Raw genomic sequence first — 27,480 nt, 5'->3', positions numbered from 1 at the left:
CATATGCAAAACATTGCGTAACTTCAGAACGGTGTACCCGGACGTCGCAAATTTGGTCTCAAAATATGCGGGAGACTTCAATGAAAAAAGTCAAGACACGACGCGGCAAAATCTTTGCGCGTTGCGGAATCGTGGCACGAAATGTCGAGGGGGGGTCAATTTGACCCCCCCCAGTTTGAATAGGGTTAAAGTCTCACACATCTTTTGACACCATTTCTGCAAAAATTGGGCATACTGTTACGACACTGCACAACCTTTTATACATGCTTGTCCGACCAAAAATGGCTCAAAAACATGATTTTGTGTACAAAGTCTATGCAAGTGGAGTTTTCTCAACTTATTCAAAAAGATATGATTTTTTTTTCATGCATCTTGATGAAATCAATTGATTTTAGCATAATTATGCTTGAAATAGGTTCTGCCATAAATTTTGCTTAAAAAAAATGATAAAATGAAAGGTCCAAAAAGAAAAAGAATATATAAGAAATTCATAAAGCAATAAAATGCATAATTTACAAGAAATTAATTTTGATACCAGATTTTTTTTTTCCAAGTACATTGTTAGGGTGGGGTTGACTCAACCCTCCCCCAGCCACAGAACAGCCAAAATAGCCTTGCCTGGTTAGGGTTTAAACAAAAGGGGGGAAAGGATTATTCTGGTCCCGCTGAAAATCATGCAGATGATGGTATCACAGTAATCATCCAAGGTTGCCTACCTTAGCATACAGATCAGCCTCCATGTCTTCCTTCTGTACCACACATCTCTCTAGCCTCTGCAATAAGATCCATGTGACAAAGAACATTGAATGCATGACTGTGAGGCGCAAATAATGAAGTACAGTTGAACCTCTCTTATCCGGCCTCCCTTTATCCGGATCTCTCTATTATACGGACGCAATCTCGCCGTGATTTTCTTTTCTTTTTTTTTATAATTACCGGAGGAAAGGGGGATTCCCAACTCCTTGAGAACTCCTACACAAACACACATGAATTACATATTACTTCCAACATTAACATACACCTCTATTTTGGGGTCTGTTACTGAGTGTAACAATGAAAAGGTTGCAGTATACACATTACTACATGTGGTACTACAATGGGCAACATCAGTACATGTGTATGTATATGTACATGTATAAAGCATTGAGTCTCCCGTATCCGGCCAAATCCCTTATCCGGATGAGCCCCGGTCCCGACTTGTCCGGATACGAGAGGTTCAACTGTATGCAAATTTTTTACTATTAAAACACATCATGACAATTTACCTCCATCAATCAATTTTATTTTTTATTCTCCGGTATTTTTTCTTTTTGTTTTGTTTTTTGTTTTTTTGCCTGCAGCACACAGCATAAAGTCTGCCTTGAAAGAAATCTATCATTTAGAGGGGTGAAGGTTCTGGGGGGTGTTTCATAAAGCTGTTCGTAAAGTTACGAACGACTTACGAGCGACTGGTGATCAGTTCTTGTGGTGAATTATGGAAATTCTGATAAGTATAGCACATCAGAACTGATCACCAGTCGCTCGTAAGTTGTTCATAACTTTATGAACAGCTTTATGAAACAGGGCCCAGGTGTGAGTTTCTTCAATATGTCTCCCTCTTGGGTATTTGTTGATTGTTCATCGTGTCACCGCCGGCAACCAGGGGCAGCCTGGTGGTAGTGTCGTTGCCCGGAAAGCAGTAGATGACAGGATCGAGTCCCACTGGTTCCTATTTTCTGACATGTTTGTTAATTTACATATCAGCAGTTGCGATCTTAACAAATTTAACTGGTTGAGGGAGACAAATTTAAAGAACAATTTCACCTTTATAAACATAAGGATTGAGAGAATGCAGCAATATTAGTAGAACACATTAGTGAAAGTTTGAGGAAAATTGGACAATCGATGCAAAAGGTATGAATTTTTAAAATTTTTGTGTTGGAACCGCTGGATAAGGAGACTACTAAGGCTTGTGATGTCATATGAGTACAACAGTATAAAGAAAATGTAAAGAAAATTCAACATATTTTCACTTTTTTCGCATAATAAAAGAGCACTTGACTTGCCTCTTTCTAAAGGCAATGGGAATAATATTACCCATAACATATGTCAGTAACGAGTCAAGGGAATGTGTACTTTTTTCAGAAGATGAAATTTTGTGAAATTCTCTTTATATTTTCCATACATTGTTGTACGCATGTGACATCATACACTGTAGTAGTCTTCTCATCCAGCGGTGACTGCACAGAAACTTCAAAAATGCATAACTTTTGAACGGATTGTCCGATTTTCCTCAAACTTTCAATGATGTGTTCTACAAATATTGCTACATTCTCTCAATCCTAATATGTTAATGAAGGTGAACTTGTCCTTGAAGAAACTCACACCTAAAGTCTGTCTTGTTCAAAGACATCAAGAGCCACTGATGCTTGGTAAAGGCATGCGAGCCAAATTTCGCACAAGGAACATGCTATATTAAACACAAGTTTTCAGCTACACTGTGCTAGAAACACTTGCAGTATGCCACAAGGTTTCGACAAGGTTCACACATTGTTCTCTTGGTGGTATTTCCCTTTAGCTTTGATAGTGGAATTATGTCATAATTATCCTGGAGATAGATAGTTGGCAGGAATGGACAAATATGAATTAGCTCCACCATATAGCCAATATTTGCTGGTGTTTAAAATAAAAAAAAGGTGAAGAAATTAGGTGATCAAACTGTAGTGGAACCTTCCTGAAAATCAGTTACAAAAGATGTGAAAACACTTTATATGATTATTCTGTCTGGTTGTTGAAAGTACAGTGCACTCCCGTTATAACGAATTGCTCGGGACTGGCAGTTTTCTTTCGTTATAACGAAATTTCGTTATAACCGTGTTCTCTGTAACGGGAGTGCACTGTAAGTATACATTGCCTGTGGCGGATTCAGAGGGGGGGGGGGCGCATCGGGCCCACATCCCCTCTTTATTTTTTGTTAAAACAAAAGAAATAAAAAGAAAAAATGGGGGGGGGGGGAGGGGCTCTGGCGCACCCCTTTATATTGTGTAAAGGCGCCTCCCCTTTACGGAATTCCTGGATCCGCCCCTGATTGTAGCATCCTATTTCCTACTAACAAGATGTCTGTGACATTTTATCAAATGATTTTATCAAATGATACCACTGTATGGCATAAGAGACCAACCTGGGGTAGTATTTCCTATTTAATTTCAGTGTGACCATGATTAAACAAGTTTTGTTAGAATTATTGTCAAAACTTTTGTGTTTTGTGGGGTTAGTTGGATGCTTAGGCTGCTTTCACATAGAAGTATTCGGTATTCGGTATTCGGTATTCGCTATTCGCTATTCGCTATTCAAGCACCGAATACACCATCACCCGCACCGTCAACTCACCATCCCATGTAGTGAGGATTTCTTCCTCCTACATCCCAGCAAATCTTATTAACAATTTCTAAACTGCATCAGAATGTCAATCTACATGCTTATTTTTGCTAAAGGGCAAATCCAGGCCAAAATTGTCATTATTTCATAAACGAGAGACGGTATACGCTGCAAGAAAATCGAACAAGCTCGATTCCCACTTTGCTATACTTTTCGCAGCTATTCGTACTTTCGAATAGTGCCCTCTTATGTGAACCGGTGTGAGGAAATCCTATCGTTCGATTCAAGCTATTCGCGTGCCCTCGAAAAACGAGCCCGAATACCCGAATAGTATACTTCTATGTGAACGCAGCCATATGGACTCAGAAGAATAATGGAGGCATGACTGCTTGGCTCTGGAGTCAGAATGCAAGTCTTCTTTATTCACTGTTCTCCAGTATAACAATCCAACACATTTACATTTGATACATCACTGTACATCATGTTTACAAAACATGTCCCAGTGACTTTCTGATGTCGTTTACGTTTACATCGCTGATATCGTGAGATGAGGTGAAGACAAATGACAGGGGGAGCGGAAAGGAAGTAGGAATAGAAAGTGGCTGTCAGCATATCAGAAGATCTTGATGAGAGAAAGAAACCAGAGAACGATAAGAACTTGTCTGTGGAAGGGTGGCGGTGAGATGGAATACTATGGAATGAATGAGACATGCTGTTCACTGCAACACCATAGATAGACATAATATTTCTTGTACAGACACAATAAAAACCAAGTGAGAACCTTACACTACTTCAAACATACCCAACACACTGTGCATGAGCACAATGTATTTCCACACATAAAATGTACTGAATCCATGTCAAACTAGAGAAGCACTCTGAGAACACAGACCTCCAACAAGCAACTCATTTCCATCACTGATCTTGTTCTTCTGTAGAGATCAGTGAGTTCTACCCATACGTACGTATGCTGAAAATCACCCAATTTCCCAATTATAGAAACCTTTTGTTACGTCATCAATACCAGCTGCGCAGCGTGCCTTGCCTTGGACCAGAAACTAGAGCGCGCACCAAAGACGCTTATGGCACGCACTCTAATGCACGTATGAAAACCTCAAAAATATGCAGTTTGAACTCCCAAGTTCATTGACCCTACCTGCCAAAATATCGAAAATCCTTCATAAAATCCATAAAAATTCCCGGATCACTACCAAAATTTAATCATCTGTTTCTTGTGTCATGCTCAACCTTTCCTGCAAATTTCACCTAAACCCGTTCACAACGGTTTGAGTTATTTTGCACACGGACACACCAATGGTTGGCGGAGGTAATTACAAGTCGTTGCATAACAGTGCTGACTAAGACTAGATGGTAGCTAGGACAAGAGTCAAAAGGCAACCAAGCCCGAGAATACTGCCTACCTTTAGGGCCTGGGCTCGCTCACTGGACAAACGCTCATTTTCCGTCTCCAGCCTACAGATGGCGCTCTTCAGGTCTGTGGCTGCTTCAATGGAATACAACAGAATATCTTTCATCGCATCCGGCGATGACACCACGGGCTCCAAGGGCACAGAACCAAGCTGCAGCTGATTGTATATGAAAGATGTAATCACGTGTTGGTCGGTTATTCTTTCAAAGCTCCATGCTAACATTTGCATATAATATAAACAATCAAACAAACAGCTCTAAAGGGATGGTACAGTTTTAGTTGAAATTGAAGATTCAGATTTCAACTTAATGCAAGATAGTTACAAACGACTTATGACATATTAACGAGCATCATATTCCAAGAGATATTCAAAATTGATTTGATGAAAATCGGTTTTGAATTGGTCCAAAAACATAGTAAAACACAGTGGTCCTAAAAAAAAAAGTGGGTCCCACCTTTTATTAGGACCTTTTAGTTTCTGGATATCTCAGCCATTTCAAAAAGGAAACCAACTGTTATCAAGTAATAAACTTTGAATTCCTCTTAGGATTGTATGCTCTTTCATATTCCATAAAAAGGTTTATCATCATCTCACAAAAAAAAAAAAAAGTTGGAAACCTGAAGCCAATTCTCAACCAAAACAATACCATCCCTTGATGAATGCTTCAAAATAGCTTTTAATTGTGAGTTAGAGATAAAAATAACCAACATGAAAATGCTAATCAGTAGAATGTTATCTAAAGTTGTATGTTTAAATAACTATAATGTGAACAATAGTTTTACTCAAAATCGCTTTTCGAATAAAGCGTCTACAATATTATGCTTTATAGAGAAAATTAGTGACATTTTCTTATATTTGTGGCTTTGGTGGACAATTTTGTACAGTGGTAGCATTTTTTGTGTTACAACTGAACTACACATATTTGTCACAAAAGAATTCTGTGTTATGTTTTTGCAAGCTCCTTTGATTGTGCGAGGCATCTGTACAAGCACACACCCTGACCAGGGTCAGAGGTCACGCTACAGTCACGTGTTTGGTGAAGAAGCGAAATAAAGTCTCTTTGACAGGTGACCTAAAACTGGTCACTATTCATTGTCATTTCTGTGACAATATTCATCAATATACACACCCTCTACATTCTTCAGAACTCTCTCCTCTCTGTTCAATGGTACACTGGCTTGAGAGTTCTTCACCAATTGGTACAAACAGATGTCTCCAAACTACACGTAATTGAGTATCTGAATATTAAAGAACGACCCAAGTCCATGGAAGACCATTTCGAGTAAACTTAACAAAACTTCATATCTTTTTCATTTGTCCAATAATATTCTATTTAACTGTGATGGGAAGGCAACATTGTACAAATTAGAACATATATCATTATGACAATTAACATTTACATTAATTGTGGAGAGGCCATTTTGTGTGATGGACTTGGGTCGTTCTTTGATTCATATGGACTTGGGTCGTTCTTTGATTCATATACATGATATTCTGCTATAGAGATAAGAGAAGGATGAGAGAGGGCGTTAAAATATGAATGTAAGAATGACCCAAGTCCTTCATTCTTACATTCATATAAGATTTAACTCATTTATTTCAGGCACTTCCGGGGGTAATTAGGATTTATCATTTATACACAAGATGAGTCCATGCATAAGCTACAATTTCCCATGTCAACCTGAATTTGGCCAAAAATTGGACTTGGGTCATTCTTATATTCAGGTCTTCAATTGTCAATGAATATAGATTACCTAATGCCTCTAAAGCCCCCGTCACACTAGAGCGTATCTAGCCAACGAATGCCCAGCGGATCCGAAAATTTGGAGATACGCTCACATCCGCTGCTCATCGTTCGTGACCCGCTTGGCGTTCGCTGTATCCGCTAGCTGTTCGCAGCGATTCGCAGAGATCCGCCGGAGACAAATTTTGATTTTGGACATGTCCAAAATCTTGAGCGGATGACGAACGGAATGACAATACGCTTTGTGGTCGCTTAGCGCCCGCTGATCGAAAGTTGTGGTCGCTCTGCGTTCGCTTCTCATTCGTTCGCCGTTCGTCCAAACTTCGCACAGCAAATCTGGACAGCACAGGTAGCATTTATCAGTTGGTCATCAGAAATGGAGGACGCTCAGAGATTTCAGATGCAATATCTTCTAGCTGTTCATCAACATGAGCATGACCTAAACCAGCTGGCAATCGCCAAATACATCCAAGACAAGAGAAAACGGAGGAGAGGAAAACATCGAAGAACGATGTGGACCAGGGCCTGGATCCGAAGACGAGGGCAGTTCAGGTTGTATAATCAGCTTCTCATCGAACTTCCGGGATATTAAAGTCCCGGCGTTTGCCTCTGGCTTTTTTTTTCGCTGAAGGTCCAGGCTAGGAACAGTTGGAGGCACCAGACGTAATGGAGGATGTTGGACTCCCCACATCATCGTCAACGTGATCATCAGAAGGAACAAAGGAATCTTGAGGACTGTCGAGGGTAATGACATCAGCAGCACCTGGTGGTGACTTCTCCTTCCTTCTTTTGGGGGCCATTCTCACAATCACAACGTTACTCGACACTGTCACTACTCAAAATGATTTGGGAAAATGTGCGTCAGTCGAGATCCGTCACGTGACTGCCGCAGTATCGCTCTGCATATGTTGGGCATTCGCTCCTCATTCGCTTTGTCCGCTCGGCATCCGCTGGACGGACTGTACGCATTCGCTTTCATTCGCTACTTAATCCGCTCGTAACACGGTTAGCATATGCTCATCATTCGTTAGGCGAACGTTCGAAAACGACGTTTTGCTTGCGGATTCGAGCGGATTCGAGCGTATCTGGACTTTGCCAAATTTTGCCCATCCGCTAGGCATTCGCTGATTTATACGCTGTAGTGTGACGGGGGCTTAATCTCTATGGTATCGCCATGGCCTTTATGTTGGACTGATGTACATTGCTACACCTGATTGAGCCTGCCTATCCAGTAACTTGGTCAACTTTGGCTGGATTGAAATGCTGACGAAAATACTTGGCAAGTTAATCTTAATGCCTGGCTGCCGAATGGGTTGGCCACACAAAAGGAAGAATCAGAAATCTGCAAAAGCATCAATACAAAAAAGGAGGTACAGCTGCATAATTGCACAAAAACATTGCATCAGGCCATACAGAACACGCACACATACTGTACACGAAAAACACAAATACTGTAGTCTGCAATGCATGCATTTTGATCGATATAGCAAAAACAAACAAACAAACAAACAAAAACTCAGATAAGAGACACGAAATTCAGAGGTGGATGAATGTGTTTCCACCTGAGAGATGCTACGCTTCAGGAAATATTTAAAATATATTTCACATACCTTGATTGAAGATACAGCTTTCTTCCACGATAACACCTTTCCGTTCCCGCCCGAGGAGCTCACCTGTGTTAAGGTAAACAAACATCCTTCCTATCAACACTATTAAAGAAGATGATTGCCCTAGAGGTGGATTCTATGATCCTGTGTCACTATCAAGGGGGAGGGGGAGGGGGAGACCGGTGGATTATTTCAGTTATTTGGCCAAAACTTGAAAGAGATGATTGAAAGGTTTTTCTTCATGTATCTATCCATCCATCTATCTATCTATATCTATCTTTCAATCTTTCAATCTATTTATCCATTTATCTATCAATTATCTATCATCTATCTATCTATTTATCTATCTTTCTATTCATCTATTTATCTATCTATCTATCCATCTATCTACTTTGTCTATCTAGACTGGTTGTTTTAAGCATTAAGCAAATTAAAGAGCATAAACTCGCAAGAAAGCTACTTTATGGAATAGGGGCTTTGACGAGTGTAATAAGAAGTATCAGCACACTGAGAGTCTGCCTTGACTGTGTGTGGAACCACCCCCCTAAGAAAAAACAAATAAATGAAAAAAAAATAATAAATAAAAAATAAAAACAAAATAAACTAAAAAATAAAAAAAAACATTAGTTTGAAATCTTTTAAGGCATTTGTTGTGACAAGTGACTACACTAACAAAAGTCTTCCAATTTCTAGGAACATTCAACAAATTGAAAAAAAAAAAAAAAAGAATGACACAAATCAAGCAATTTTACAGTGACAAGATGATGTAAACTTTGTGTACCTGATATTCAAATTTGAGGTCGCCCATGTTTTGTCTTGTCAGTGCTTTGCTTGTTTGGTTGATGTATTCCTCCTGCAACATCCCCACTTCTTCTGCCCGTTTTTTGTGATCACCCCTCACTAGGGAATAAACAACAACAACAACAATGACAACAAACAATTAAAAGAAATCAGTAAACACGTTAAAAAGATTTATTATGCCTGGTACTATTAAAAGACTAAAGAGCACATGTCCAAAATTGCATTCCCAAGTGTAATTGCTTATCGTAAATTCTTGTTATTGGTATACATTTCTGTGATTAAAATACAGGCACTGCATGCACCAAGTCTTAGTATCTTCTTATACTATAAAAGTGGAAATGTTTGCAGCGTGGAACTTTTCAGGCGCAACATGAAGAAAGCACAAAAATGAAAGTGGGCAAATATTTTGTGTGACTTTTAATTACATTTCATCTCTTTAATTTCACGGAATTAAAATCAGGCAATATCAATGTACTTTTAGGGTAAGAGGCTCCTCTTCTGAAGAATTCTACATCAGATTGTATAAAAATTATAAAGATGCATTTCTATTCTAGAAGTTTGGAAGCAAAGGATATTGGCCTGGATGTCCACAGATTGTATTTAAGATTAAAATGTATCAAGTGTTGTGCAATGTAGGTTCAGATCTACGGCATGATTTGATATTGATGACGCTCTTCTTTCCACACGAGTACTCATGTACAACTGCACACATACAAACAATAACACACACACACACACACCCACGCACACAAACAAAGACTAACAAAACAACATGTTTATTGTTATACACACACTCAGTTTCTACTTACATTCCCCTTCCCAGGCGTGGAGACTTTCAGAATCAATCAGCTTGATGCTGAACGTAGCATCCTCCTCATCGCGTTCAATGCGGGTACTCAGGAAGAAAACCTTATCATGTGCCTCAAAGCTGCACAGCCCTTGCTCCACAGACATGTTTGATGGTGGTTTATGGCTGTATGTAGAGAAGCTGACAAACAATAATACAATAGGCATACCTACATGGGAACATCTGCACTCTGAGGTTGACTACAACAGCTTGGTCGATAAGGTCCAGAGATCTAGAGTCTATAGAGTCTACATGAAATGAAAAATCATCAAAGAATGTCATGATATGGTCTAGGCCTATGCACAGCCATAAAATCTTTTGTTGAGTATTGTCATGATTAATTTGTCAGAATCCACTGTGGGACATGATGACGTACCAGAACTGAGTTCTACATCATCCGAGTTCTACTTCTATATCATCATGTCCGACGATTAATCCTGACAATACTCCACAAAAGATGACTGTACTTAATGGAAGAAAAAGAAGGTAGGGCCTACCGGTAATCTATTATCACTGATTATCCAATCTTGAAGAAGATTTTAAGTTTTAACATTTCATTGGCTTGGTTCTGTTCTAGAAAACTAATAAATGAGTAATGGCATGCCATAGCCTAGGCCAGGGTAGGCTTGACCAGGAAACCACATCGGTATGATTTCACGTTTCACCACCTGTTCATCATTTGACATTAGTTTCTAGACTGTAGAAACTCTTGTATTCGCAAATTTGGCATAAAGTTAATTTATGCCTATGGCCATCATAGCCATGGGTATGAAGCTAAAACATTTTAGTGACAAAGTGTAAAGCATCGAGTGTTCAGTATTCATGAAGATAAACCAGTGGATCTAGACCTCTACAGCTATCTGTTTACTAGAATCAACTAGTTTTCCGAGTATTCCTTAGACAAAACAGCATGGCCTAGATCTAGAGTCTAGACCCTAACTGTTGCCTTTTATGTATTTTTATTGGATAGATCAAAGCATCAGTTCAAACACAGTTTGCTACGCGTGGGACTGATAATAATGACACATTCGCGGATAACTGTCACAGCTTATTTGATGTATTTCTCGAAATCTGTAAAATCTCCAAACTTACGATTTTATTAGTGCCGTTACTAGCCGGGGAAAGTGCAAGTCCAAAAGTTACGACACTGCCAGTAATGTTTAATTCGATTACAGTCTACCTAGGTTAGACCTCACATTGCCTATTTCTAGTATTAACAGAAGTAATGACTGTACTCAGACGGTCGACGACGGATCAGTATAAAAACTGCTAAGACTAGTGTTGCTGCCAGCAGCATGCATATTACAATGCAAAGAGAACAGCAGCGCGAGAGATAGCCAAATAATGAGAGCTTTACTGCTCAGTTTTTCAAAGTTCTGTACTGCCATCTCGCGATTGAGTCCGTGGTGGTGTTTCAAAACTAAGTGTACAAACAAAAACAAACGAAGAATTAAAAAAAAAATGAAACTAAACATAATAATTTACAATAATGACTACAGAATGCATCAACGTTACACGACTTTTTCAATGTTTTGCATACTTACCATCGCAATACATTATAGTATAAATTGGTCCATTTACAGTTTGCAAATCCCGAGATTTCAATATGAAGCGAAAATCCAAGACTGTAGGCCCAGGGAGGTGGGAAGAGACTCTTCCACCTCCCTGGCAGGCCTATGTGACTAATATTATGTAATAATGTACGTTAGGCCTATACTTTCGTACAACGGTAAGACTGATGAGATGAGTGCACATCATCCGGCTCGGGCAGCTGCTTAGAAAATAATGTGTGTCACTTCTGGGTTGTTGTTTTTTTTTTTTTTTCTCTCCCTTTTTCACATCATTGGGGAAAATAAAGCTAATCATAATCGACACATTAAATGTGTCGATTTTCTTCTTGCTTACACACATAAGTAACATAGTACATGTATAATTACACATTCGCAAATCTCGTCCCTCCCCGGCCTTTAATTTCTCTCCTCACCCCGCCTCTCTGAATTTGTCCTTCTCTGCTGTTTTTCCCTCAATGTGAATTCAATTCTAAGCAAGTGTCTTTAGAATTCTATTTGTTATTCAATTTCCTTCGTGGGTAATCTAACGAAGGGTAAGGGGGGATCAGATTATCGTTCTGAGAATTTTAATCGGGAAATGAGTTAACTCCATTCCTGTTAATTTGAGATAATTATTGCCACTAGACCATTGGACCTGCCCAAGCGTGTTTAACCCGGAATACCGGGTGAAGGCAGTACCGCCTCACACCCAGCTGGACCCCATGAAAGTCCAGGTACTGTGAGCACCTGACTGAATATGCGCTAGATCCAGCCATCTTCTCAGATGCAAATGAAACAAACAAACAAACAAACAAACAAACAAACACCACCGAAACAAACAAAATAATGAAGACACTGGGCTCGTTTTATTCATAGCATCTGTAATCCTTATAGTAACAAGTGACACTGGTGATGGACTTAAAGAGAAGTAAGGCCTATTTTGTGATGTCTTACATATTGACGCACAACCCGTTTCGCGATCAAACTCTTCACTGTCTTGTGCAATACTTTGTGAAGTTATGAATTTCTTATAAATGTTTTGTTGTTGTTGTCGTTGTTGTTGTTGTCGAATCGTTTGTTTTTTTCGTAATGTTTTCTCTGGATCGGATTTGTAAAAGTACCATGGGTTCCACTGATATGTGCCCCTCTTGCAAATGGAACTCTCACTTTCGTGATGACACAGTATAAAGTAAATAGAACAATCTCAAATGTAAAGGAATTCTCTCTCTCCCTCCCTCTCTCCCCCTTTTTTTTTCTCTCTCACTCTTGCTCTTCCCTATCTCTCTCCGTCTTAGACAGACAGACAGACACACACAGACACAGACACAGACACACGAACAAAATAATTTCACTGTACATCGAAAGAGCCTCAAAACTATTTCCTACACAAGAAAAATGTGAACAGTAGGCACTTATTATTATTATTATTATTATTATTATTATTATTATTATTATTATTATCATTATTATTATTTTCGCATTAGAATATTCACTACAGGTCAAGGGATCAATGTGAACTTTCCGTTATAGAAAGGAAGACTTTGTGAAATTACTTTTATTTTGGTAATTTGTATCCTCACTCCATCGTGACATCACAGTATGATTCTTGCAGAGTTGCAGTCTTGAGAAGGCTGCACATAAAATTAACTAAAATCAAACAAAGCAGAAATCAATTATTTTTACAGATTGTTGAACAATTTTTCTAAAACGTCCGATGGACTTCCAAAATCATTCGCTGAATTCATGTAATATGTTATAAGATTTCGCGATCAACCTTGCATGGCTTGAAAAACAAAAAAACAAAACAAAACAAAAACATGAATTCAAAACATTTCTCACTGTAATAAAAGTATAATGATATTATGCAATACTTATTGTTATGATTTCATTATCAGGCATAAATGGTTGATAGATGTCCAAGACGACGAATCTCGACTTCATTACATTTTTAAAGGGATCGTATACTGTATTTTTGGTTGAGACCTAATTTCAGGTTTCTAACAGTTTTTGGTGAGATAATGAGAAACCTCTTATGAAATATGAAAGAGCATGTAATTCTAGGAGGAATTCAACGTTTATTTGATGAAAATTGGTTTTGAAATGGCTGAGATATCCCAAAACGAGCGATTCTAATAAAGTGTGGGACTTTCTTAAGATCGCTTTGTTTTACTTTGTTTTGTTTTGTTTTGTTTTTTTTTTTGATGTTTCAGTCATTCCAAACCCGATTTTCATCAAATAAACTTTGAATTCATCTTAAAATGGTATGCTCTGTACTATTTCATACGTGATTTCTTGGTATCTCGCAAAAAGTTAAAAGCCCAAATTCTCATCTCCACCAATGCTGTACCATCCCCTTACCTAAATCATGTGACAATGTAAGACATAATATCATGATTTGGGCATACATTTTTTTTTTTTAAGTCATTGTCATAAGCCGGATAGTGAATGTTTTGGTGTCTCCTGATAAATTTTATTGACAGTTGTCCAGGGAAGAGAGAGACTTACTCATGACAAGACGTGTCTTGATATAAACACTGTATTTTTTTTTCTCGAAATAATGATACAGCCATAGTAATCTTATCTATTTTGTAAAACATAATATTGTGTGTGTGCTCTATCTAAACACCGTATATTACATTGGGTTGTATTGGTATGTATGTGCGTGGTTGGAGGTGTATAGTGTGTGTGTTTGAGTGTGTGCACGTGGATGAGTTAGTGTGTGGTACACGCGCGCGTGTATTGTGTAGTTATTTGAGTTTGTTTGAAGAATATGAGGTATTCATCAATATCATATGAGCTCCCTCATGGAGACGTAATGAGCTCCTTTGTGGAGATAATATGAGCTCCCTCGTGGAGACAATATGAGCTCCCTCGTGGAGACTTGGTATATATTTGATATTCTTGTTTATATCTCTATAAGATTTATAATGTTTGTTTATGTTAAGTGCTGTCTGGGGCAAATTATTTTTTATAGGGCCCCATTTTCTCTCTCTCTCTCCTTTCGTTCTTTAAAACAACAACAAAACAACAAGATGTGTTGAGTGAGCAATAAAACTGTTGGATATTTTTCCTCTCTCTTTTAGGCATGCTATAGTCTTGGTTGAGGTGAGGATTCAGCCTTTAACTTTTTGCAAGATACCTACGTAAAACAAAGCGATCCTAGTAAAAGATGGTGCCACCTTATATTATGACCGCTTTGTGTTGGAGATCTCAGCCATTTCAAAATCAATTTTCATCAAATGAGCTTTGAATTTCTCTAGAATTACGTGCTCTTAAATATTTCAAAAGAGGCTTTACATTATCTTTAAAAAAAAATCATTAAAAAACGTTGCAAACCAGTCCTGTTACAGCAGCCCATCTAAACCAAAAATGTATATACCTGTAACATAGATGGCGCTATACCACAAACGTGAGCAGAAAACTAGACGTTGACGGACAGTGTACACCAATTTGACACAGATGCATCTTGCGGGGGAAAATTCTGTCGTTATGGTTCTAAAACTTTCCGATTCTCTCCTCACCTTGCACAGCATACTATAGGTGCGCCCGAAAGAATCGAACGGGTGAGTCGCATATTATTATGTTCGATGTTGTATCTCTTATTGTTTTATAATATCGATGTCATCGGCTGCCAAACTGTACAGTCGAGCTTACGTTAGTGCTTATTCTTGGCATATCAAAATTACATGGAAATTGAAATTGTTCCAAAAAGCCACAAATGCCATATTTTGTGTACACAGTGTTTAATGAAATGAATGAAAATTTGTGTGATCGTAAAGCAATGTCATACAGGAATGAAAATGAAGGGAAATGAAATGAAAAGAAAAGGAAAGAAATCAAATCAAATCACATCAAATCAACAGGCTAGGAAAGTTGGATAGAAAACGTGATCAGTAGGTCTACGCTGTGTCCCATATGTCCTTGCATCGGCCGTGTCGTGCTACACTAAGAGCATTATGATACAGTATCAGTAAACTCCGGAATTCGGGGTAACGGAGAAAAAACAAAACAACAACAACAGAGACATCCAAAAAAAAAAAAAAAAAAAATGTTCCCGCGTTGCTGCAGCTGAGACTGCGTGTGCTGTGCGGATGTGGTGCACTGACAGTTTTGAGTTACCTTCACATCACACACAAACGCGCAGGCGTGTTTAGTATTTCGCCATCAGTTTGTTTTTGGTGGTCGTCGAAAGTGCAGCCTTCTGTTGAAGTTCTTGCCGTCAGCAAGCAAGGTGTGGATTGCCACTAACTCTCTACTTTGACGCTCTGCAGCCGAAGAAAGGTAAAGTTCAATTCCTCTCTCAGCCTTACTCGGGACAGTCTTGTTCAGTATTATGTGCTGTATGTGGCCCTGCACTTAACAGGGGCGGATCCAGGAATTCCGTAAAGAGGGGGCGTGTTTACAAAATTAAAGGGGGGCGCACGCACCCCTCCCCCCATTTTTTTTCTTTTTATTTCTTTTGTTTCAACAAAAAATAAAGGGGGGCGTGCGCCGGTTGCGGTCCTCCCTGGATCCGCCCCTGCTTAATTCCCTCCCCAGCACTCTGTTCTCTGCATTTTTCTCCTCTTTCATCACGGGTGGGGCCATAAATATTACGAGGCCTTATGAACCCTCTACGCTCTCCTCTTCACTACATCCTCCGTGTTTTATTCCCAGCCGCCCAAACTGTGCGCCATGTTCCTCCCATATCTCCACCATACTGCTCTGGAGGAGTCTTTTATCATATTTTTTTTTTTTTTTGGGTACTTTTACAACTCTCCTCCGTGGACATAATAGTCATAGAGGAGGGGATTCCGTGAAGCATGCAAGATTATAGTCTCTGCGGAACATTATAATATCCCTGACGACAAGATACAGACCGATCTTTGGGTCAACTAAAGTAAAACCACCTGGGCCTGGGCTCTTTCCTCAATAATCTGTGACAACAATCTTTTCCGTCCGTTTCCATAATGGCATCTTCCAACCATTGTGATTGTGTCTGTGAGCTGAGTCTGCTGGGAATATGTTATTGTGTATGCATCTCTATAACTATACACTGTTATAACATCGGTGTTAGATTTAACACCACGGGTGTTAAATCTAACACCGATCAAACTTCAATAAAGGACCACACCCACAGGTGTTAAAAATGCACCGTGATGGTGTTGAAAAGTGTTCACTTGACACTTCCTGGTGTTAATTTGACACTGTACTGGTGTTAATTCAAAAATGACACCACATGGTGTTGATTTGATATTTGTTGGTGTTAATATCAATGGTTTAACACCTGTCCAGCTTCAATAAGAGACCACACCAGCTGGTGTTACTTTGGTGTAAATTTATTTTCACATTTTTTCAAAAATCTAGTATTTTAATGTAAAATTCTTGATCGTCTTGTTTAAATTAAAAATCAACAAGAAGTGCAGTTACTAAGAAACTCTTCAAAAAACATTTTAAAATTTGGAAATGACACCCGGAGGTGTTAATATAACACCATAAATGAGCACCGAAAATTTAACACCAGCTCGGTGTTCACTATTTAACACCGGACTTTTTGCAGTGTACTGTCAGTGTGTCCTGGTTGTTGTATTAAATATAATAATACTGAATAAAAATGATTCTTGATATGAGTGCTTACTGCAGGTGTGTAAATGTATGAATATAATTTGTATATTTTTGTGTGCCTGTATTTTGTGAGACTCAGTGTACATTTCATCTCTCCTATTCTCACTTGAAATTGAAAGGTAATAACGTGAATGAAACGTTTGCGGGCGATTTTTGCAACCATGAGAAAGTTGACTGTTTGGCGGTGACGATGATCAATATTGATTCATGGCAAAGCTCGGCAGTCTATCAATGTGGTAGACATGGGATATATTATTTTACGACCATGGTTTGCACCAGCTGTGATCTTTCTCACCTAAGCCTATAGCACAGCGGCCTGACACAAGGCCAGTGACGATCATAGTAAGTGGCAGTTGTCCACTGCTGTAAAAGCAACAAAGTTGTATGGAGTATAGGAGGAGGTCTCCATCCATTGCTCCAGTGTGTATTAAACCATGGCGCTATGTTGCAGCTCCAAACAAGTCGGGTCTATCGTAGTTTGCAGGCACAAACCCATGTTGGTCGTAAAGGAGTCTGCGCCAAGACTACTATATGCACCACTTCGGCACTGTGGAGACTGAGGCTGCAGTGCAGTGGTGCGTGTATTAGTCTTGGCACATGCAGACTCCTAATACGACCAACAAGGGCTTGTGCCTGCAAACTAGGCCTATCGCGATATCATGCATGGGGGTTTGTAGTTTGCAGGCACAAACCCTTGTTGGTCGTATAGGAGTCTGCATGCGCCAAGACTAATACACGCGCCACTACACTGCAGCCTCTCCCCTTGTTGGGAGAAGCTTCAACACAGGGCCTATGGGGGACAGTGCCAAAGTGGTGCAAGTAGTAGTCTTGGCGCAGACTCCTTTACGACCAACAAGGGTTTGTGCCTGCAAACTAGGGGGTTTGGGCGTGTCGCTCTATCAGAGCTAAAACCGGGAGGTGGGAATATCCACCTCCCTGCTGTGCGTCAAACCAGGGAGGTGAGACAAAATTGCTTGATGGTATAAAATTGGTGGAGATGAGGTCTGGATTGAGCGTTTAAAGGGATGCGGGTGGAGATGAAGATTGGGCTTTTAACTTTTTGCGAGATACCAAAACTTCCACTAACGAAATAGTGCAGAGCATTCCATTCTAAAAGGAATTCAAAGCTTATTAGGTTGATGAATATCGGTTTTGAAATGGCCGAGACATCCAATAAACGAAGTAAAACAAAGCGATTGCAAAACCCCACCTTTTATTAGGATTGCTCTGTTTTCGGTATCTCAGCCATTTCAAAACCAATTTTCATCGAATTAACATTAATGTTCCACTTATAATTACATGCTCTTTCATATTTCATGAGAGGTTTCTCACGATATCTCGTGCAAAAATGTTAGAAATCTAGACTTAGGTCTCAACCAAAACTACAATGTAGTATGTTTAGTACCTAAAGCTTGTATCACGCATACACACACGCGCTCGCAGGCAAACACATGCAACCCCCTCTCGTCGTTTTCTTCTATTCTTCTTCTTCTTCTTCTTCTTCTTCTTCTTCTTCTTCTTCTCCTTTTTCTTCTTCTTCTTTCGTCTTGGTGATGGTAAAAGGAATGGGAAAATCAGTGTACAATCCGGTAAATTAACTCTTCTTCATGTGCATTGAGTGCCGATTAGCCTAGAAAACCCTCAGTGATAACAAGTAGGGCCTACACACTGTCCAAAGTCAGCGGTACAACAAGGGTTATTAAAAGAACAGGACCATTTCAACCGGAAGAGGTCACTCGTATATGATATGCCCTCTTAAAATTAAGGACAAGTCCACCTTCATATACATATGGATTGAGTGAATGCAACAATATAAGTAGAACACATCAGTGAAAGTTTGGGGAAAATTCGACAATCCGTTCATCTGTGCAATCACTGATGAATGAGGAGACTACTATAGTGTAATAATGTCACATGCGTACAACGGCATAAGGAAAATAAAAAGAGAATTTCACAAAACTTGGTTTTTTTAATAAAGTGCACATTTCTTCGACTCGTTACTGACATATGTTAAGGGAAATATTATTTCCCTTGCCTTCTGAAAGAGAGAAGTCGAATGTTTTTTTGTTATGCGAGAAAAGTGAAAATATGTTGAATTTTCTTTATACTTTCTTTATATCGTTGTACTCATGTGACATCACAAGCTATAGTAGTCTCCTCATCCAGCCGTGACTGAGCAGAAACTTCAAAAATTCAAAACTTTTGAACGGATTGTCCGATTTTCCTCAAACTTTCAGTGATGTACTCTACTAATATTGCTGCATTCACTCAACCCACATGTCTATGAAGTTGAACTTGTCCTTTAAGGCTGTGAATGATCCGCCTTGCGAATCAGAAACAACCTTAGGGACTTGAGCACATCAGTTCAGACCAAGCGGAAAATTAATATAACTTACAGAGGATGACGATTGAGAATAATGATTTTAACGTTACCATTACCACAGACAATTACTCGATTAGATAGCTGTGCCGTTTTTTTTTTGTTTTTGTTTTTTTCGTGCAGAAGGTTATTTTGAAATAATAATGAAGGAATGGCCAACGATAGAAAAGGCGGGGTATATGGATGACTTATTCAGGTATGTAGCCTCATAGAAAACTCTGTTGACTTTGTACAGAACAACAACAACAACAGCAACAACAACAAAAACAACAAAAATGTGATGCTCGTTAAACAACGCGATAATTCGTATTTCACGCCAAGACGATTAAAATCGTATTAGACTGAATACTTGCGTCTGTCGGGCGTTGGCCACACCAGCGGCTTGCGTTTTAATAGTCCGTCCGTTCACGATAACGGTCTCATAATTTCAATATCAGTTTTTCAATTTCACATCACACAATCAAAGGTCTATGTTGTCATCAGCACTGCTGGTAAGAAGCGAATGTGACGTGTAGGCTAATTATGGTGAGGCAGGGAGGTGCTTTCCACCTCCCTGGATGAGGGGAAGCGTGCCAAGGTTTGTAGGTGGTCATGCCAATAAGTTGACTTCATTCGTCTTGGACCAGAGAGGTGACACCTCCCTGCTTGGACGCAGAATACACAGCGAAACACAAGACAAGCTTATGTATTACGAAGCTACATGTGGTAACTCCCAAACCATAGCAGGAAATTTAGAGATGTGCTTATGAATTATAACAGAAGACAGAGATAGATAGATGGAGAGATAGATAGATCGATCGATAGATAGATTAGACAGATATATACATAGATAGATAGACAGATATATACATAGAGAGATAGACAGATTAGATAGATAGATAGATAGATACATACATACATACATAGATAAACTGGAAGGTGGGGGTAAAGGGAGTGAGTGAGAAAGGGCAGCTCAGATGGCAAAGTGTCACTGTTTTCCATTGTATGTTTTTTGCTAGCCAACTTCGAACTCTCCACTTCACATTCGTGTGTCTTAGCATACACACAGTTATACATCTCGTATTTCTTTAGTCTTGTTTTTTTAACTCACACGCGAATGTTATGATTAGAAAGCGATTTTACACGCGCCATTGCTTTAATACGCCATAGCTGTTGTGTCCATAGCACGTAGCATTCCTTCCCACGCCCCACGCCCATAAAACCATGCAGCTACTATAGGAGCTCCGTGTATAAACACTGCTTTCATGATTCTCTCCACTTTACTCAAGTTCGCAAATTGATCCAATCATCCAAGTCTGATTATGTTGAAATGTTTGGAAATTAAACTAAAGGAATCATTCGAAAGCCATATAACAAAGTGCGATGTTGCCATCCAGCAATCGCATCTGCAAGGGAAAGAAAATTGGACTGAATTGAATTTGTCATCTATGTTTGATGTATTGTTCAATCATAGTTGTTTTTTCCTTGTACATAATGCTACAGAGAGCATTAACATCAATGAAAATCCGTTAACATCGGGCAACGTATTTCTGGATTTCCATTGTTTTGGTTGAAGTTTTGGTTGGAATATAATCGTGAGTAGCCGCCTTGTGTGTTGATGGTAGAGTACATGCCGTTTAAAGGGATAGTAAAGTAGAGTGGAGATGAGGATGGAACTTTTATCGTTTTTTTGCCGAGAGAAGGAGAAACCACTTTAATATCAAAATGTTACACAACATGCCATTCTAACAGGAACTCAAATTTTATTTGATGAAAAATCGGTTTGAAATGGCTGAGATATCCAAAAACAAAGTAAAATAAAGCGATCGCCATAAAGGTGGATCCCATCTTTTATTTTTAGATGCTTTGTTTCGGATATCTCGGCCATTTCAAAAACAAGAGAATTACGTGCTCTTTCAAATTTCATTAGAAGTTCCTCATTACCTCATATAAAAAAGAAGAAGTCAAGAACGTGAAGCCAGGTCTCAAACGTAACTATATCATCCCTAGCAATCCTTTAAAAATCCGAAATTTTTGGCGGGTTGTCCGATTTAGCTTAAATTTCACTGATGGTATGTAATATTATTCACCTGTTGCTTTCAAATGCTGGCCCTGTGCCAAGGAAGACGTCGCCTGTACATATCCCCTTCCGGTGTGACCTTCGCCTCACTGGTATTTAGCACCGACCTATCTGTGATAGTGGAGGTCGGTGTTGAAATCGCATGGTTCCTAGCCTTTTACCAAGGCCCTCTCCCTGTATTGTGGTGAGCGAATGTGAGCAAACGAAGCGAACTCACGTACCTGAGCTTGACAGCTTCGGTCCCCATTCAAAGCCATCACACAGATAGAGGGCCTTGACAAAAGGCTACTTGGTTCCTAGAGAGGAAATAAATGGCGTATATACTCAATCTTGAGTGATACACGCCATTAAAACAAAACAACAGCAACATCAAAGGAACACACGCCTTAAAATCAAAACAACAACTACAACAACAACAACAACAACAACAGGAAACCAAAGTACACGTCACCTGCTCGTCAACTCGCGCCAGATTTCATTGGGAAGTAGGCCCAATGATAATGTGTTTCAAAACTTGAAGAAGAACGCTTTTGTTTTCTTTTGTTTGTTTGTTTGTTTGTTTGTTTGTTTTTAAACCACTGATCAAAGGTGTTGGCTATGCGCATGCAACTTAAAAATTACTGATCACGGAACCGCTTTAGATTAAGGGTTTTCATCAAAGATAGCAGAGATGAGCGTCTTTGGTTTTCATCTTTGCATGATGAGAGAAGTTCAGACCCACACACTTGGGTTTATATTTCACTATCATTTATACCCTACAAACATAGCAAGAAACCTCTGAATAGAAGTTTTAAAGGAGATGGCTAGTAACTGATCAGTGGGAATACTGGGGGATGATTGTTCCAATTCTGGTGGAATTCATTTAAGAGTACATTATATATCTATTGTTGTGTTTGAAAATTATTTGCTTCAGAACGGTCTCATATTCAAGTAATGTGCACAGTTTAATGCCCCGTCACTGTACAGGCATGCTAACCTGGAAACATTACTACTATTACTATTACTATTACTATTACTATTACTATTACTATTACTATCACTATATTACTATACTATTACTACATTGCTACTATGTCAGCAAGTACGCAAAGTATAGGCAAGGAGGTAGTTACCTTCTTGGTAGGGACAATTATTGTGGGTGTAGTTTTCCACGCATGACAATAGTTACGTTCAGACGACAAACCTCGAGGTTAGGGAACCTCAAGTTTAGAGCTTGTAGTTAGGGACCGTGAAGACGCACTCGTAGTTAGCTAACCTCGAGGTTAGCTCGATGAGCCACGAGAAATCTTATGGTTAGCGCTCTAACCACGAGCCGCGGGGGTCCCCACTCGTAGTTAAGCACCATGTGGACGCAAAAATCAACTCACTCAAAGGGGCAGGAATTTAACCTCGAGGTTTCGTAACCTCGAAGTTAAGATTCATCGTGTGGACACACGTCGAAGTTAGGGGGCAAGCCTCAAGGTTTCCTAACCTCGAGGTTAGGGCTTGTCGTCTGAACGTAACTTTTGTTTGTGTGTTTGATTTTTAGTTACTGTAAGGTTAGAGAGCTGGTATGGAATTTGAGGTATCAAAATGTCTCAACGACGCATTTATACGGAGTATATTGTTTTCATAATAGTCACGTTCAGACGACAAGCCTTGAGCCACACCAGAATGCCGTGATTATGATGGTATAGTTTTAGTGGATGGGGGATTCATAATTATTTCAACTTAGTGCGAGATGATTAGAAACCACTGATGATATATCTAAAAGAGCATACAATTCTTAGAGAAATTCATTTCTTTAATGAAAATTGGTTTTGAAATACTTGAGATATTCAAAAATAACGTAAAATGAAGTGGTCCTAATGAAAGGTGGGTCACAACTTCTCATTGTATACTTCAGGAAGTGACTGGATTTCCCATATTAGGCTGTTTTCTGTGGATGATTTTCTAAATAGCTTGTCAGTATGATTACAATTTTCATAGATAACGTCATGTTGCTTGACTTTATGGCGTAATCTAAAGACTTCATTTTCTACCTGGATATCGATCCGTCCCCACCCCACCCCCAAACTTAAAGCTATTTTACTGCTCAATCCGCATCCTATTCCTAATGAAGGGCGCGTGGTTGACTATTTGAAACTCAAATTCCAAACATGAAAGTTTGAAGCCGTGTGATCATTCAAATCCAGCTTGAGCGTTTTGTATTGGTTCTGATCAATATCAGTCGTTATTGTTAGTTTTGATACTAGACAATCATCATTCTCTGGCAATCTGTATGTGGAATTTGAGACGTAACGCATTTGATTTTATTACAGATAACGAACATGAAATTACAAAGCAACAAAAAGTGTTGAAATTGTACTACAAAAATCATACTGTGTAATGCCACATTATGCAATGTAAACTTGGTGTAATTGTAAAGCAATGCTATACAGTACAGACAAAAAAATCAAAGCAAGATCTCTTAGTCAAAGTCGTCTCTCTGTTCCGTAGACTACATTACATGATATCATATCAATTGGTTTTGTGCATGTTTGGCCACTTTACCGAGAATATGATAATCAAAGTGTATAATTAATTCGCTTATAGTGTATAGTTTTACATAATGATCCTTGTTTTATCAAATCGAAATTTCATCCTGATATGGCTTTGTATAAAACAGAAAAATTAAAGTAGATCAGCGAAAATTTGGAAAAAGAATAAGACACACCCCTTTTCTTACATAATATTCCTTTCACTCATGGTGTACCTATAGAATAATAGAAATGATTTCGTGTGATTAGAAATTCGTCAATCACCAGGTATTCTTTTTCATATTCTTCGTATTCATTCATTTTTTTTTTTTATTGTACGTTGTATATCTGTCTCTCTTGACAAAAGCATTGGAAACTTTTCATCGCTGAAATTATATACCGGGATAATTTCGTCGCGATGTTGCAATCTTCCTTCCATACGGATATTGCATTGACTCGTGTCGCGGCGGAAGTCCTAAAGTGGGTCGCAAAGAAAAAAAAAAAAGGTGAAATTTCAGACTCGTTACAGCACCGGTGAATAATGGGAGGGTAAGTTGGGATAGGTAGGCGAGGCCGGATTTTTTTTTTCTTTTTTTTTTCTTGAGGGGGGGGGGGGGGGGGGGGTGAGAGCGGAAGGGGGTGAACAGTGCAGGCCGATTTACAGGGAAGGAATAGTCTATGATAAAGCACCTGTCATGACTGATAAGCTTTGTACCTATCACATCACTCGCCTGCAAGTGTGTGTTATTTAATGATGATTAGCATCAACACGCATTAACCTGTAGGCCTAATCAAAGCTATGGCTGTTTCTGTACTTTGGTACCCCATAACTTTGATTACTCTCTCCAAAGTCCCTCGCACAGAGGAAGTCAGAGGGATCGTACAGTTTTGGTTGAGACCTATTTCAGGTTTCTAACATTTTTGGTGAGATAATGAGAAACCTCGTGTGAAATATGAAAGAGCATGTAATTCTATGAGGAATTCAACGTTTATTTGATGAAAATTGGTTTTTAAATGGCTGAGATATCCAAAAAAGAGTGATTCTAGTAAAGTGTGGGACCCACACTTTTATACTACGATCGCTTTGTTTTACTTTGTTTTTGGATGTTTCAATCATTCCAAACCCGATTTTCATCAAATAAACTTTGAATTCCTCTTAAAATGGTACGTTCTGTACTATATCATATGTGTCTTTTTGGCATCTCGCAAAAAGTTAAAAGCCCAATTCTCATCTTCATCAATACTGTACCATCCCTTTAATGCAAGACCGATCTTGATTATGCAAAGGCCAATCAGCACGGACGGTTGTGCGCGAGGAGAGATAGGTCCCGGATGAACCGAACATGAGTTATTCCAAAGGTTCTCAATTCCGAAGGTTCGTTTTTCTAATGGTTCGTTAATCCAAAGACGAAATAAGGTTTTTGATGTCGAGAGTTATTCGTTCCTTCGCACAGCCTGCATAGTACTCACCTCGGTATTTCGAACTTGATTTTATTTTCGGATTATAGCTCACCTATAAATGGAATAAAAAACCTTCGGAATAACGAACCTTGTTTCATTTCGGATCTTCGAAATGATGTCGAATGTTTGGCTTAACGAACCTTATTATTATTTTTTTTTCGGATTAACGAGTTACGGAGTGCTTACAATAATCAGGCATTTTTTTTTTTCCAACAGGGGAAAAAAAAAGTTCAAATGCAATCGGAAAGTTGAGCCATGACCCAGGTACTGTGGACAGAGAGGCTGTCCATATGATAATCCTAATTTGTTTTCTGTGACCATGGTATTATACTCGAACCCTAGAACTTCTCAAGGCAAACGCATAGGCCTATAATATTATATTCATTATCATAGTCCAGCATCACTACAAATTCACGTTGTAGCGCATGTGCAAAGGTTATTCAAGTTATTTCCCCTGCCTATCCAATAGATAATCAATAACACATGGGTAATTACAAAGTGAATACAGGAATGAGATGTCAACATATGAAGAGTTTGTTCGCAAAAACCGATAAGTCCATATTTGCCAAATGGAGATATTTGCGATTAAAGGTCAAGAAAAATAAAGAGAATGAAGCGAAAATTTTTGCTTCTTTTGACCATAACTTCAAAAATGTACCTTTTATGACAAGTGACCAATATATCATTTTAAAGGTATTTTTGTACTTTAGGACAGACACCATACTTCAAAATCTTCAAAAATGGACTTATCGGTTTTTGCGAACAAACCCTTCATATAATCATAAAGCAGGGTACATTGTACGCTTGATGAGAATTATGAGACATTGATAAAAAATGATATGAATATAATATAAGCCTATTCCTAAATGTGTATGACCCTATAATGATAGCAATCATTGACACATACTCAATATTCACATGATTATATTTAATTTGTTCTTGCTGTTGTTGTCCTGTGTCTGTGCGTGTGTGTGTATGTGTGTGATACGAGTAGATGCAATTTTCGTTCCCTGCTATAAAACATGATTTTGTCTACGCCCATACATAGCATCCCATTTCCACAGTGTGTAGCATGAATCCTGTTGTATCAGGGAGGTGAGACCTCCCTGGTTACACTAATTTTAAGTTGTGCACCGACAAGTTACGTGATATAATATCCTCGTTTTTATCCATGATATCGAACACCTGTGCATTGAAAACGAAATAGGTTGGGGCAAGCGAGTACTGCAGGGTGGTACCGCCTCGCCTGTGCAAACTTAAATTACAGGCCTACAGATGAACTTTGGGCGGAAATAAAAAAGGACAAAGGAAATCACAATAAGCTCTAACCATCATAACCGGGATGCGTGGGTGCATCACAAAGGAACCGGGGGAGGGGGGGGGGGGGGAGGAATGAAAAGCGGAATGAAAAGCGAAGAATTTGTATTTGAACATGTGGAAACTAATTGCATATAACTGTTCTCTATGGTTTTCCGCATATTTGCATTTGTAAGAGAATTGGCCATGCGAAGCCGTGTCTTTTGTGGAACATAGAGGGAGAGGGAAGAGAGGGAGAGGAAGAGAGAAAAAAAGAAAGAAAAAAGAAAAGAAAGATAGAAAGACAGAATGAGACACAATGGACCTAATGGAATACCAAAGTTTCAACATTATTTTCACATAACAGTGAAATCGGTGGTGCATGACCACAGTGATAATTGAATCTACTCACGCATACTACACTACTACCTGAGCTCCCTGAGAAAATGATATCACCAAGTCACAATTCTCTCACTTATCAGAACACACACACACAAACACACACAATATGAAAATCATGCCCTTTTTTCAGGTATAACTCTTGTATAACTGTTATAAGCATTAAAAAAAAATTTGATTGGTCCAAGTTTTGTGAATGACGTGCAATGTGAATGGTTTTTCTTTTCATGTCCATACCCCAAATGGAAGCAGAAATTCAGTGAAAATTTTGAATGATTTGAAGATGAGTATCATGTAGGTCAATCCAAAGGGTGATTTTTGGGACCGTTACCGTGGTAACATCACTAAGACCAGGGACGGTACCTCTCACCAGGGAGGTGACCTCCCTGCTCTTACCTTCCTGCTTAGTAACGTGTGAAACATTGCAGTCTCGAAAGTTATTTCGCG

General features: G+C 39.0%; 2 protein-coding genes across 3 annotated transcripts in view; one reads left to right on the top strand and one right to left on the bottom strand.

The window, feature by feature from the left end:
- The window catches only part of LOC140247001 (uncharacterized), a 30,392-nt gene extending 19,380 nt beyond the window's left edge, over nucleotides 1–11,012 (bottom strand). Inside the window, exons 1-6 of one of the 2 annotated variants that reach the window (XM_072326307.1) lie at nucleotides 10,879–11,012; nucleotides 9,749–9,927; nucleotides 8,920–9,038; nucleotides 8,142–8,204; nucleotides 4,779–4,943; nucleotides 717–773 (exon numbers count right to left, since the gene is read on the bottom strand). In XM_072326307.1, the coding sequence (XP_072182408.1) occupies nucleotides 717–773; nucleotides 4,779–4,943; nucleotides 8,142–8,204; nucleotides 8,920–9,038; nucleotides 9,749–9,893 (549 nt within the window). In that variant the 5' untranslated portion in view covers nucleotides 9,894–9,927; nucleotides 10,879–11,012. The remainder of the gene's footprint in view (nucleotides 1–716; nucleotides 774–4,778; nucleotides 4,944–8,141; nucleotides 8,205–8,919; nucleotides 9,039–9,748; nucleotides 9,928–10,878) is intronic. The other variant, XM_072326306.1, reaches the window with a different exon arrangement.
- Nucleotides 11,013–15,516: 4,504 nt separating this feature from the next.
- The window catches only part of LOC140247000 (cornifelin-like), a 40,874-nt gene continuing 28,910 nt past the window's right edge, over nucleotides 15,517–27,480 (top strand). Inside the window, exon 1 of the mRNA XM_072326305.1 lies at nucleotides 15,517–15,617. The gene's annotated coding sequence lies outside the window, so the exon portion shown is untranslated. The remainder of the gene's footprint in view (nucleotides 15,618–27,480) is intronic.

This window comes from Diadema setosum, chromosome 3 (assembly GCF_964275005.1).
Source record: "Diadema setosum chromosome 3, eeDiaSeto1, whole genome shotgun sequence".
NCBI lineage: Eukaryota > Metazoa > Echinodermata > Echinoidea > Diadematoida > Diadematidae > Diadema > Diadema setosum.
Note: the sequence above shows the minus strand (reverse complement) of the source record. Positions and strands in the feature narration are given on the sequence as shown.